Source organism: Oryzias melastigma, linkage group LG12 (assembly GCF_002922805.2).
Source record: "Oryzias melastigma strain HK-1 linkage group LG12, ASM292280v2, whole genome shotgun sequence".
Lineage (NCBI taxonomy): Eukaryota > Metazoa > Chordata > Actinopteri > Beloniformes > Adrianichthyidae > Oryzias > Oryzias melastigma.
In genome coordinates this window covers 24074486-24088812 of record NC_050523.1, presented here as the reverse complement: position 1 = coordinate 24088812, position 14327 = coordinate 24074486, and the positions used below count along the sequence as shown (strand labels likewise).

Sequence of the window (14327 nt, the reverse complement as noted above, 5' to 3'; positions counted from 1 at the left end):
CATTAACAGCATACAACCAGCCCAGTGTGGTGCGGCCACAAAGAGAGATATCAGAATTAGTTGTGTTTTCAACAGTCACTGCTATTTTTCTATCTTGCTGGGGCACCTGAATCACTTGTTCTCGGATAATTAGTCCTGTTGGCCATGGTGCCTCTTGATTTGGTTCAAATGCGAAATGTGGCCCACTTAGGGTGTCTTTGTGCAAAAGACCACATTCCACCTCCTTCACTGAGTTTTTTGGGATCATTATTGGGTGTCTGCTAAGTCTTGCTGTGATGGGACTGTTTTCCTTTTTCTGTTTTTTTAGAACAGATAAGACGGCTTTAGCAGTTTTGCGCCCCACTTCCAAAGCAGAAGAAAGTCTTTTCACCATGAAGCTAGAAGAAGTTTGATCTCCAGATGTTTCATTAGTCAGAGCGAGTTCTTCTATCACGTTAAACCCAATGATGGGGCGTTCAAGGTCACCATGAGCCACCAAAATTGGAACCAGCACTGGTTTGTCACTCATTCCAGACACAGCATTTTGCGACAGGGTGAAATCAACTCCAATCCATCCTTCATATGGAATTGCAGTTCCATTTGCAGCTGAGAGATCTAATGCACCTTCTTCAAGCAACTCTTCAACTGGTCTTACTTCAGTGTCTGGAAGGTAGGTTTTTTTCCAGTGTGCTCCCACAATGGATACCTGTGACCCTGTATCCCACAGCACTGTGGTGTCAACACCACCAAGGGAGGCTCGGACTAAACATCTCTTCCCTACTAGCTTGGCTGTTTGTTGCTGCTTGCCAGTAAGAGGTGTTTTCTGGTTGAGCTTCTCCACGTGGCTCATCTTTACTTCAGCATGTGACTGAATTTCAATCTTGTTGGTGGAAACTGCAACATTCTTGGTACGACAGCCAGCTGCCCAATGATCTGTGCTCCCACATTTGTAACAGTGATTGCATCTGCCTTCTTGGTTTGTTGTTCGGCACTGATGACACTGTTTGTTTATCCTTGTCTGTGGACGAGGTTTCCAGCTTCGTTGCTCATTCATTTTTACTTTTTGTGGTCTTGGACATTGATTTAAACTTGCAATTTGAGCGGAAAGATTCTGGATGGCTTCACATATAGCTTTGTTGCTTTGATCAACCTTCTCCATCAGTGTGTCACGTTTCATTGTTTCAACCTGTTTGTACTTTTTCTTTGTCTCTTGTGGACATCTGTCTTCATCAAGATGACTTTTCTCCTCACAAACAGTTGCAACTTTAGCCATTCTTGGTTTAAGTGTAGTTGAAAGCTTATTCTTTCTTTCCATTTCCAGGCTGTATGCAGCGGTCATTCTTTCCAGAAGCACCTCATCTTTTACTTGTGGGTTTTGCAGATATGGTTTTAAATCAGCTCGGATGATGTCATCTTGAAGACCAGTAAGGATTGTTTGGAGGAACTGATTTTGGATTAATTCTGAACTGTATTTCAATCCAGACTCAGCTCTTTCTGAGGCAAAAAGAACTTGTTGTCTTAAGTCCATGGCTCGGACCAAAAACTGAATTGGGGTTTCTTTAGATTCTTGCACGGCACGTGTGAGTGAGTGGTAAAGTTCTGTGGCATCCTTTTCAATGTAATGTGTCCGTAGTATTTGTCTGAGAGCTTGAAGTGTCAAATCGACTCTGCTTTCTAGGTAACTTTTCAGTTTTGTCCCTGGGACAATGGCTTGAATGATAGCCTCAACAACTTCTCCTTCATCATATCCCTTTTTCAGAGCTTTTTGAATTTGTCTTTCAAGACTGGCAAATCCTAATTTATCCTTTTGATTTGGTTCTCCAATCTGTCCAATAATTTTTAGATCCTTCCTGTAAAATTGATGGATAAATGTGGGGTTCTTTTCAGCAGTGTTACCCGTTTCACTTGTTTTTGAACCTGAAACAGTTTCATTTTCGCCAACTGCGTTTTTGGATGCGGTACCATTTTCTGCCACAGGAGGGTGCTGAGGCGCCATTTTCTTTGAACGAAGCTCCGTGTCATCGTCTTTTTCTTTTAACTCGTCAATCTTGTCATTAAATGCAAGTAACAAAGACATCCCCTCATCCTCGAGTGATGTTACTTCTTCACTTTCTAGGAACTGCAGGATTTGTCTCCTCAGCCTACGAGGTAAGTCTTTATCACTCTCTCTGACAGGAACTCCAAGTGATTCACAGGCTTCGTTTAATTCCGGCAGAGGTAACGTCAATAGCTTTTCCTCTATTTCCTCATAAACACTGTCCCATGGAGATGCCATCTTTACATTTGTAGCTTTCGTGCAGAACCTTTATCTTTGCCGTTTGCGTGGTCGCAGAACAACGTCGGGCACTTTAGCAAGCTAAGCTAATTCAGCTAGCATTCTCATGGCGGTCACTCACGTGTCTCTTTCGATGGACTTCGTTGCAAAAAGCACTCCAACCGGGCGGAAACACCAAATTTATGTTGCACCCTTGAAAATGGACAGGACTCCGTCTTCGTTTTTGCAACTTTATTTGCCCCGAACTGAGCGCTTTTTTTCTCTTTTGCTACGTTTTCTGAGACAGCCGGAGCGACAGAATGTGATCACATACAAAACCATAGACGCAGCTCTTCTTCTGCACATCCGCACACTCCAACAAAAAGGAAATATGCTGCATCTAGCAGGTAGTTTCAAAATAAAAGAGCAAATAACTAAACTTAGAAATTATTCTCATAACTAAGACAGAAAAAATATGACTATTGCTAAAACATCTCTCCTGGACAATATCTAATTAAAATAAATCAACTTAATCTTTCCAGGCTGCAACACCCTCCCCCACAAAAATAAAAAAAATGTTGTGCAACATTTTCAAGATTACTCTGTAACATCAAAAAAAACAACACATAACATAACAGTGATAAGTAAACAGGTAAGTAAACATATATTAAACATAGCCACTTTGACTAAACTGGGTTGTCTCCCACTCTTCAGCATTTGTCTGCTTCTTTGCTCTTCTCATGGCAATAATAAGAGACTGTCCAAAAGTCCATTGATATTAAAGGGGTGATCGGTCCATAGAAGTATTGGTGGGCCCCCCAAATCTTCACAAAAGGGACAAGGAAATTACCATTTTCACCCATCATTATATTTTTATACATTTAATACCATGCATTATTTCTTTTCAGTAACATTGCGTACAGTACACACTTTAAATCTCTACTTCTGTACCTTGATTACAGCCCATATCTGGATAAATATAAACTCAAAATATGTCCAGCAAATCCGTATCATTATCCTCCAGATACCTCATTATTTACATAAGGGCTATCACTTTAACTGAAAATGCAAAGTCTGTTAGACAAAAGCTGTAACGTGAGTCAAACTGTTTAACCAACCAGTATACTTTACTTATATGTTTTCATGTTTTATTTACTTTAATAAAAAGGATACATGCGGGGTGATGGTCTGATGGAGGGGTCACAGTTGGCTTGTGAGGATCCCCTTACACTGGATGAAAAACTCTTCAGCGGTTGCAATGTTGGCTGACCAAGTTGATCATATGTGTAGATTTTTCTGGGTTGCCTGACTCGTGTTGATCTCTTCCTCCCTGTTCTGACATCTTCTTCATCTTCCTGCATGTCATCTGATTCACCATCAACTGCCTCAACTCCTTCTGCTGCTGGGGTTCCTTCCTCCTCTTGTTCTTTCTCATGATTATTTTCAGGCATTTGAATCTCCTCAAGCCTTTCAACAATCATGTCATCTTTAGGATGGAATTCTTCTGCATCTGCATTGAGAAAAGAGTCATTTGGTCTTGCAGTTGTTAGCATGTGATACTCGTCTTCACTGGAACTGTCTGAATCCGTTTGGTAAGTATCACGGTGACGGGTCACTCGATGACGTGTTAACCGCTTGGGTTTTTCATTGTTGGATTTTTCTTTCAGGTTAGGCTCTCCAGCTTCAGACTCTTCCAACAGATAGGGACATGGCAAAAGAAGATTTCTATGCAGCACTCGTTCTCTTCCTTCTTTATGCAGAGGTTTCACAACATATACTGGGCTGTCAGGGCTTTTTCTCTCGCTGACGACATAGATTGTGTCCTCCCAGAAGTTACGGAGCTTCCCAGGACCTCCTCTTGGTGTGAGGTTTCTCACCAGCACATGGTCACCTGGCTTAAGTGTGGAACTCCATACACGTCTGTTGTAATTTTTCTGCCCTCTTTTAGCACTTTTTTTCATATGTGCCTTGGCAATAGCATAGGCTTCTTGCATTGTCTCCCTCCATTTCTCTGCATATCCAGAATGTGTTTGACTCCTCCCTTTTTCCTTTTTTGGAAACAAAAGGTCCACTGGCAGTGTTGGTTCACGCCCAAAGAGAAGGAAAAATGGGGAAAATCCTGTGGCTTCATGCACTGTGGAATTGTAAGCATGGACCACTTTGCTGAGATGTTCTTTCCATCTTGACTTCTGTGTCTCCTCCAGTGTGCGCAGCATCCCAAGCAGTGTTCTGTTAAAACGCTCTGCAGGATTTGCTTGAGGATGGTAAGGAGAGGTGTGAGATGGGCGGATACCACAGTAACTTTGCAGCTTTTGGAAGAGGTGATTTTCAAATTCTCTTCCCTGATCATGATGGATCTTTGATGGAAATCCGAATCTTGTGATGAAATCATCAAAGAGCTTTTTAGCTGCAGTCCTCCCAGATTTATCCTTAGTTGCATAGGCTTGTGCATATTTTGTGAAATGATCCACAACAACAAGGATGTATTCCTCACCTCCCTTACTTTTTTCCAGGTGTAAGTAGTCGATGGATATCATTTCAAATGGTGCAGATGTTTCAATGCTTTGGATTGGTGTACAAATTATGTGGTTGGGTTTCTTTCTTTTTATGCAGCGGCACACTTGAGTAACATGGTGTTCAATCTCCTGTCTCATCTTGGGCCAGTAGAAACGTTCTCTGGCAAGTGCAATCATCCTGTCAGCACCCAAGTGACCCATCTCCTCGTGCAGATGTTGATAAATGATGGATTTCAGGGACTCTGGGACAACCAGTTGTGTTCTAGTTGCTGTTTCCCTTCTGAGGATTCCATATCCATCGATTTTCAGACGGGGCCACTCTCTTAAGAGTTGTCTAACAGCTTCAGTCTCTGTCATTTTGTCTTTATGTTTTATGTTGGACTGTGTTCTTTTGAGATTCAAAACCCTTCTCACTGTTAGGTCTGCGTTCTGGGCTGCTTTCAAGTCTTTCACTGGAATAGGCTGAACAGACCCAAACATGTCACTTTCCTCTGGTAGTGCATCTGTATTACAAGTGACAGCTGAAATCCAGTCCACTTCACCTGTTTGTTTTGCTTCCAACGCTTGTCCAATAGATTCGATGACATCCTGCTGACACTCATTTGTGCACTCTTGAATAATTTTCTCGATGGGCTTTGGCCTGCGGGATAAAAAATCAGCATCTCCATTAGCTGACCCTGGTCTGTACCTAATGGTGAATCTGTAATCCGACAACTCTGCCACCCAGCGATGTCCTGTGGCATTGAGTTTGGCTGATTTAGTGACATATGTCAGCGGATTGTTGTCACTGTAAACAACAAAATGGGGTGCATGAAACAGATAGTCACGGAAGCGCTCTGTTATCGCCCACTTGAGTGCGAGAAATTCCAACTTCCCAGAGTGTAACTTGTAGTTTTTCTCTGCAGCTGTCAATGTTCTTGACCCATAGGCAATAACTCTGAGTACTCCATCTTGTCGCTGATACAAAACTGCGCCCAGGCCTTCTTCTGACGCATCCACGTGTAGGATAAAAGGCTTTTCCAAATCGGGGTATGCCATAATTGGTGGGTTTGTGAGGTGGTCCACTAACTTTTCCAGTATTTCCTTATGAGTTTCTGTCCAATCCACATGATGTGATGGTGGTAACTGATTGGGTATTTTGCCGTTTTTCTTTTTCTTGTGATTTCTTTTCAACTCAGACTTGGGGTTTGCCAAAAGTTTGTAAAGTGGTGCTGCAATCCTGGAGAAATCTGGGATGTAGGCTCTGTAGTACCCCAGGAAACCCATGAGCTTTCTCACTTCTTGAACAGTGGTTGGTTTCTCATGCCTGAGGGCTCGCACTGTTTCCACTTCTTTGGGGTTCATTTTGTATCCTTCAGCAGAGATCACCCGACCCACATAACAGACCTCACGCTTGAAAAAGTCACATTTTTTTGGCCTCAACTTGATGCCACACTGCTTTTGTCGCTGCAGAACTTGTTTCACATCTTTAACATGTTGCTCAAAACTGCTGCTAAACACAAGCACATCGTCCAGGTAAGGGATGCAGATTTCATCTCTGAGGTCTCTCAGGCATCCCTCCATGTAGCGCTGAAAAGCAGCCGGTGCATTGGTGAGTCCGAATGGGATCCTGACCCATTCGTAAAGTCCCCATGGTGTTATGAATGCAGTGCAGGGTCTGCTTTTCTCACTCATGAAGCCCTGGTGATAAGCCTTTCCCTGATCCAGAACTGTGAACCAGGAATTGCCTCCCAGGTTTTCCAGAATCTCTTGTATTCTTGGAATTGGGTGACGATCAGGTACTGTTTTTTTATTCAGGAGTCTGTAATCAATGCATAACCGGAGGCTTCCATCTTTTTTCCTGACACATACCACAGGTGATGAAATGAGGAACAGGATTTCTGGATCCAGCCTCGGTTAAGCAAATCTTGCAGATGTGCCTTTACTTCCTGGTAGAGGTGTTTGGGAATTGCATTGTACGTCTTCTGTACAGGGACGTTATCTTCCAGGTGGATGTCCATTTCCAAATCTTTAATCAGTCCTGTGTCCCAATCATCCTTTGCGAATACATCACATTCATCTCTGAGCATCTTTATTACCTGCAGCTGTTGTTCTTCTGCCAGATGAGTCAGGTCTACAGGTGGGTCCCATGATTTTTTTTGTGGTAGATGAGTGGTCTGATCTGCTTCAGTTGTGGCACAGCTGTCTGGTGACACAAGTTTTTGAACCTCCAGCGGCTTTGTCTCCAGCGGGTAGATTCCATTAACAGCATACAACCAGCCCAGTGTGATGCGGCCACAAAGAGAGATATCGGAATTAGTTGTGTTTTCAACAGTCACTGCTATTTTTCTATCTTGCTGGGGCACCTGAATCACTTGTTCTCGGATAATTAGTCCTGTTGGCCATGGTGCCTCTTGGGGTGTCTTTGTGCAAAAGACCACATTCCACCTCCTTCACCGAGTTTTTTGGGATCATTATTGGGTGTCTGCTAAGTCTTGCTGTGATGGGACTGTTTTCCTTTTTCTGTTTTTTTAGAACAGATAAGACGGCTTTAGCAGTTTTGCGTCCCACTTCCAAAGCAGAAGAAAGTCTTTTCACCATGAAGCTAGAAGAAGTTTGATCTCCAGATGTTTCATTAGTCAGAGCGAGTTCTTCTATCACGTTAAACCCAATGATGGGGCGTTCAAGGTCACCATGAGCTACCAAAATTGGAACCAGCACTGGTTTGTCACTCATTCCAGACACAGCATTTTGCGACAGGGTGAAATCAACTCCAATCCATCCTTCATATGGAATTGCAGTTCCATTTGCAGCTGAGAGATCTAATGCACCTTCTTCAAGCAACTCTTCAACTGGTCTCACTTCAGTGTCTTGAAGGTAGGTTTTTTTCCAGTGTGCTACCACAATGGATACCTGTGACCCTGTATCCCACAGCACTGTGGTGTCAACACCACCAAGGGAGGCTCGGACTAAACATCTCTTCCCTACTAGCTTGGCTGTTTGTTGCTGCTTGCCAGTAAGAGGTGTTTTCTGGTTGAGCTTCTCCACGTGGCTCATCTTTACTTCAGCATGTGACTGAATTTCAATCTTGTTGGTGGAAACTGCAACATTCTTGGTACGACAACCAGCTGCCCAATGATCTGTGCTACCACATTTGTAACAGTGATTGCATCTTCCTTCTTGGTTTGTTGTTCGGCACTGATGACACTGTTTGTTTATCCTTGTCTGTGGACGAGGTTTCCAGCTTCATTACTCATTCATTTTTACTTTTTCTGGTCTTGGACACTGATTTAAACTTGCAATTTGAGCGGAAAGATTCTGGATGGCTTCACATATAGCTTTGTTGCTTTGATCAACCTTCTCCATCAGTGTGTCACGTTTCATTGTTTCAACCTGTTTGTTCTTTTTCTTTGTCTCTTGTGGACATCTGTCTTCACAAACAGTTGCAACTTTAGCCATTCTTGATTTAAGTGTAGTTGAAAGCTTATTCTTTCTTTCCATTTCCAGGGTGTATGCAGCGGTCATTCTTTCCAGAAGCACCTCATCTTTTACTTGTGGGTTTTGCAGATATGGTTTTAAATCAGCTCGGATGATGTCATCTTGAAGACCAGTAAGGATTTTGAATTTGTCTTTCAAGACTGGCAAATCCTAATTTATCTTTTTGATTTGGTTCTCCAATCTGTCCAATAATTTTTAGATCCTTCCTGTAAAATTGATGGATAAATGTGGGGTTCTTTTCAGCAGTGTTACCCGTTTCACTTGTTTTTGAACCTGAAACAGTTTCATTTTCGCCAACTGCGTTTTTGGATGCGGTACCATTTTCTGCCACAGGAGGGTGCTGAGGCGCCATTTTCTTTGAACGAAGCTCCGTGTCATCGTCTTTTTCTTTTAACTCGTCAATCTTGTCGTTAAATGCAAGTAACAAAGACATCCCCTCATCCTCGAGTGATGTTACTTCTTCACTTTCTAGGAACTGCAGGATTTGTCTCCTCAGTTTACGAGGTAAGTCTTTATCACTCTCTCTGACAGGAACTCCAAGTGATTCACAGGCTTCGTTTAATTCCGGCAGAGGTAACGTCAATAGCTTTTCCTCTATTTCCTCATAAACACTGTCACATGGAGATGCCATCTTTACATTTGTAGCTTTCGTGCAGAGCCTTTATCTTTGCCGTTTGCGTGGTCGCAGAACAACGTTGGGCACTTCAGCACGCTAAGCTAATCCAGCTAGCATTCTCATGGCGGTCACTCACGTGTCTCTTTCGATGGACTTCGTTGCAAAAAGCACTCCAACCGGGCGGAAACACCAAATTTATGTTGCACCCTTGAAAATGGACAGGACTCCGTCTTCGTTTTTGCAACTTTATTTGCCCCGAACTGAGCGCTTTTTTTCCTCTTCTGCAACGTTTTTCTGACAGCATGTGACAGAATGTGATCACATACAAAACCATAGACGCAGCTCTTCTTCTGCACATCCGCACACCCCAACAAAAAGGAAATATGCTGCATCTAGCAGGTAGTTTCAAAATAAAAGAGCAAATAACTAAACTTAGAAATTATTCTCATAACTAAGACAGAAAAAATATGATTATTGCTAAAACATCTCTCCTGGACAATATCTAATTAAAATAAATTAACTTAATCTTTCCAGGCTGCAACAAGACCATAATAGAGAATCCCCTTTTCAAAAACAGCCATGTAGATTTTTCCTCTAAAGTGACAAACATCTTTACTTTGAAAATGTATCTTGTGTTTAATTGTGTCAAACATTGATGATCTGAAAATTTTAAGATCACAAACATGTTAAAGAAGCATAACCAATCAAGGAGAATACCTTTTCACTCAACAGCATAAAATGATTGAACCCTGACTCCTTTGAAGTCAGGTTTTCACATCCATAGTTGTAGCTATGTTATCTGAACATGACATAATTTTACTTTTACATACTTTTGCAAAGAGTTAAAACAGACTGGAAAAAACACATCTGTCAGATGAAATACAACCATCAATCAAACAATCTGGCCTCCATTTTAGCAGCAATCTTGACATTTAAATAGAACTAAAAAAATATCATCCCTTCTACACATTGACTGTATATGAGAAATGAAATAAGAGACCCTTCCCTCCTGAAGTTCCAAACAGGAAGTGGCTCCAAGAGGCCAAAATCCCATAATCTCATCGACTTTTACAGAGAAATACACAGTCAGTCCAGATGACCCAACTTTTAATGTAAACATGTCTAGGACAGCACAAAGGTTACACTTGAGAATTTCCTGAATTCCAGTGACCCCACAGTCGCAATCTTAGTCCAACATCCCTTCATTGATTTGAAGTTGATGTACTGCGACACCTCTGCTCTGTCTGGTGTTTTCACATCTGTGTATCATATCTGTATCAAGATTGGGATAATCTGAACAAACATAGAGGCCTCCAACAAAATAAATGATCTATCTGATAACCAGCAGCTCTGTATGACTTCCTGGACCAAAGCTAATATACTGTCTCATGGCAACCGCTAAAGTATAAATACTCTTGAAACAATAAATATAATCTGTTCCTAAAAGACTAATGTTCCTGAAAGGGGCCTTGAGAACTAAATAACTCAGCTTTCCTGGATGAAACTTTGCGTCCTCTGCCAGGACAAATAAGCATCCCTGACAGCTTTGACCTTTGAGAGCAGAAAGCATGAAGCTGCTTTGTCAGCTTCATGCTTTTCTGTAAACAAGTTTTGTTCTTTTCTAGATTATGTAGTACTTCTGTCATGGTGCTCCTGCTCTCCTCTGCATCTCCTAATTGGACCCAGCTGCCAGCACTCTTCTCGTCAGCCACAGTCAGCTATTTAGGAGGGGCCTGCTCCAGCATTCTTCACCAGATACCTACCTTACCTGGTGAAGTACCCTGGCCTTGTGCTTCTGGTCATTTTTTTTGGGGAAGTTTAAGCCTAAATAATTTTTTGCTTACGTCTCATTCACTTTCCCAGGATTTTCATACCACGTGCTGACCTGGGACCACTGCCAAATAGCTCCACCATCTACCCTGCTGCAAAACCACGCCACCATCACCCAACTCACCTCCTGGATCTTCGCTCCACCATCTGGACTCATTCTGATCCTCGTCTGCCTCTTCCTGCTGACGCTCCACTCCAGCTTCAACCCTCATTGGACAATAAAACTAATTCTTTACTACCTCTGCCGTCCGTGATCCTTCTGGGTTACAGCATCTGGGTCTGCTTTGCCTCGCAAACATGACAACTTCACAAGAACAAATGGCAGGATTTGAACCAGGCTTACAGATCACACCCTTTAAATTTACATGCAACAGTCATTCAAATCTGTTTCAACTACGAAAACAAAATAGCTTTAGCTTTGGAGACATGTTGTTTCTATCACCCAAGGTTCACTCTTCACAGCAAAACCTGGACTAAGAAGTGAAAAATGTCTTCTTGAACTATTCCAAGTATAGCTAACAAACAGACCTTTCAGGTCTTTTGGGGAAAAAAAAACATTCCTCCTTCTTCAGAACCGAATCTCTTTTAGGGTTGCTGGAGTGAACCCAGCTAATGTTGGGTGAAGGTAGAACACACCATAAACAGGTCACCAGTCTGTTCTAGGGCCATACATTCACACCTAGGGCAATTTAGAGACACCAATTAATCTGTGAAGCATGTCTTTGGATAGTGGGCCTGGAGAAAACCCACACATGCACAAGGAGAACATACAAACTCCACATGGACAGGACCCAGCAGGGATTCAAGAAAGAAACACACTGCAGCCAACACCAGTTTTCCTGATTCACACTGAGATGAAGACACAGCAACGAATATGAATGGATTTATGCATTGAAAAAGAGACAACAGTTATCTGATAACAGGGATTTTGACAAGCATATCAGACTTCTTGACCTTCTTGGCTGTCATCTGGTATTTGGAATCTGGTCATCCAAAGACCCTGCCCTAAGGCGCATTCACACCGAACGCGATTCGCCCCTCTTTTGTCACGTGACAAATTCACTGCTCAAAAAATGTGTTGCTGCGCTTGATGTCATGGGAGGAGCTACCAGCTAATACATTTAGGATGTTGCTTTAAGCGTCTTTAGAATGTTTGGAAGAAACAGACAATGTTGAGCAATAAGATTTATTTATAGTGAAGAGTACTACAAAACATCAGTAATCCTGTCTCCATGTTTGGGCTTATTTGATGATTATTAAAAGATTTTCCCGGTACTGTGTCTGAATGACAGCTGCTTCCACTGTGTTTCTGTGGCTGAGCTTGAAGGCTGACGGTGTCGTATTAACCTGAGCGGAAAAAATAAAAATTAAGAGACCTTTTTTTTTTTCATATGTCTGGATGAGGCCAGAGCCAGTAGATAGAGCCGCTGCGGGGTGCAGAGACTGCTTCCAAGCAAGTCAGCTCCACTGCGGGAGAGAAAGCCAGCGATCCGTCCAGAGTGTATCCCACCTTCGCCCAAAAGTAGCTGGATAAACTCTGCAAATCTGTGGCTCCAACCAGTAAATGGAAAAGATAAAAGTTGGAAATGGAAAAGATTAAACGCTCGCTTTAGATTAATATTCCACCCACTGATCGAGTCACTGAAAACGTTACGTGCCCAAAGCTGTGTTTGTGATTTACTGATGCGACGCAGCAACCTGTCAAACTTCAGGTATTTAAATTTTGGCTCAGTCGCCTGATTCCCACCTCATTGCTCAAATCAAGCTGCTGCCAGATCTTCATGCTTCGCCCATTGCTCAAATCGGGTCGCGGGACTTCAGATCGCCCAATGTCGCATTTATTCCTTGACTTAATTAAAAGTGGCCGCCTCTGCCATGCAAGTTGCGTTTGGTGTGAATTCACCTTTAGGTTAAATGTTTGCAGTTTTTAGAAAAGTTTATCATATGTTGTCTAACTTTCTTATGCTTCTGTAAACCTCTGGTTTCATTTGTTAAAGACATGTGTGTTCATAGAGTCGTCGGTTTCACAGAGTTCCTGGGGGTTAGAGGGCTGATAAGTTTTGGGCTTCTTCTTTGCTTCATTAAATTTTAATTAAAAGAAAATGAGTGTTAGTTTTCATACAACGATTACCTTCACTTGCATTTCTACTTTTGTGAAATATTTAATTTCAAAGATTTGAATTCAGATAAACTGGGGGGGAAATCTAAATTACATGTAATCAGATAACTTCCATTTTTGTTTGAGAAACCATACATGTTCACTTCTATAATCAGATATATCAAGAATACAGATTAGACTGTTCACATTTATAAGAAACAGAATGCAAGTCAATAGCAAGGACACAATTCACATGTGTCTTATGCTTTTGTCTTTAACAAGCTCTCCTTTTAGCGGCTCAACAAGCAGAGTCTCAAGAAAAGTTCATATAATCATTTGGGGTTGAGAGAAATTAATCAAAATTCATTTAACTCTAACTATTACCACAACAACGGTTAATTGTTGTACTTTGATAGGCATCCAAAGTTATTTTATTTTCTTTGCTAACTTCCATCTATTTATGGCTCAAATTCCAAAGGTGAAAGAAACTCCATGTTTGTGATTTTCAGCTCAAAGATGTTTATGATCAGATGATCATCCAGAGAGCGAAGTTTTATAAAGTGTGCTTTCACTCTGAGAGACTCCCATGGACCCTGTCAGAATGGGTTGGGAATGACAATGATTTTCACACTAAACCATCTGAAAGAGAAATTACTGCTCTAAATGCTAATCACTTGTATTTCCGCCAAGACAAGAAAAAAGTAATCAGTAAGTATATATTTGTCATTGAGCCTCACTTTCAAGAGGACCCATTGTGTTTGATCCAAACCAGAATTCAGGAGAACTTTCAGACCTGCCAACTGAAATGGACTAACCGAAGAAACCAACACTGGTGCGAATCAAACCTGGGAGTGTGAGTGCGGTCTTAAATTACCTTTGTGTTGGTGCAGCCATCACACTCAGACCAGCTTCCATATGAACCCCATCTGCAGTTCACAGGCTGCTGAACGCTGGGGGTGGGGGAGGGGCAGACAACCTGTTATAGTCTCTGAGAATGAAAAAAAACAGGTCAAACATACTTAGCTGTTCAGGGGACAGACTTACCGCACAGGTGACACAAAAGCAAGTGTCAACACCAAAGCAGGGGCCAAAGCCAGCTGTGGAGGAAAAAGAGGAATTCACTAATTTCTGCTCTCAAACTCTGGTGTTTGCTGAGTAGGGGGGGGTTACCTTCATGGTCAGAGTTCCACCTGCTCGTCTGGTCCAGTTCTGGGGCGCTCAGGGACATTAAATCCTCTGGGAGGGGACAGGAGGGAGGGGGGCTTTCTGAACAGGTCCCACAGTTCAGACATTCCCTTCATGACCAAATAAAATCAGGAGAAGCCGATTAGGCTCCTCCTGTCCCTCCACCCCATCTTTCAAAGCAGCCTGTCCAATGTTATGTTTGTTTCGTGTGGAACAGGCACAGACACGTCACAGAGTTTGTCCTGGATCTGATGCTGAATGGCCTTAAAGTCCTAAAATTTCCAGATTTGTACATTTGACTGCAAAAGTTTAAAGTGCAAAATGATCTGAAATTTCCCAAACAGTTTATTTTCCATCTATTTTGTGTAAACC

The 14327-nt window shown here is 42.1% G+C and overlaps 1 protein-coding gene across 1 annotated transcript in view; it reads right to left on the bottom strand.

The window, feature by feature from the left end:
• The window catches only part of c7b (complement component 7b), a 43664-nt gene extending 29611 nt beyond the window's left edge, over window positions 1-14053 (bottom strand). The window contains exons 1-3 of the mRNA XM_024262672.2: window positions 13941-14053; window positions 13815-13867; window positions 13645-13720 (exon numbers count right to left, since the gene is read on the bottom strand). Coding sequence (XP_024118440.1) covers window positions 13645-13720; window positions 13815-13867; window positions 13941-13946 — 135 coding nt within the window. The 5' untranslated portion in view covers window positions 13947-14053. The remainder of the gene's footprint in view (window positions 1-13644; window positions 13721-13814; window positions 13868-13940) is intronic.
• Between the last annotated feature and the right edge of the window lie 274 nt (window positions 14054-14327).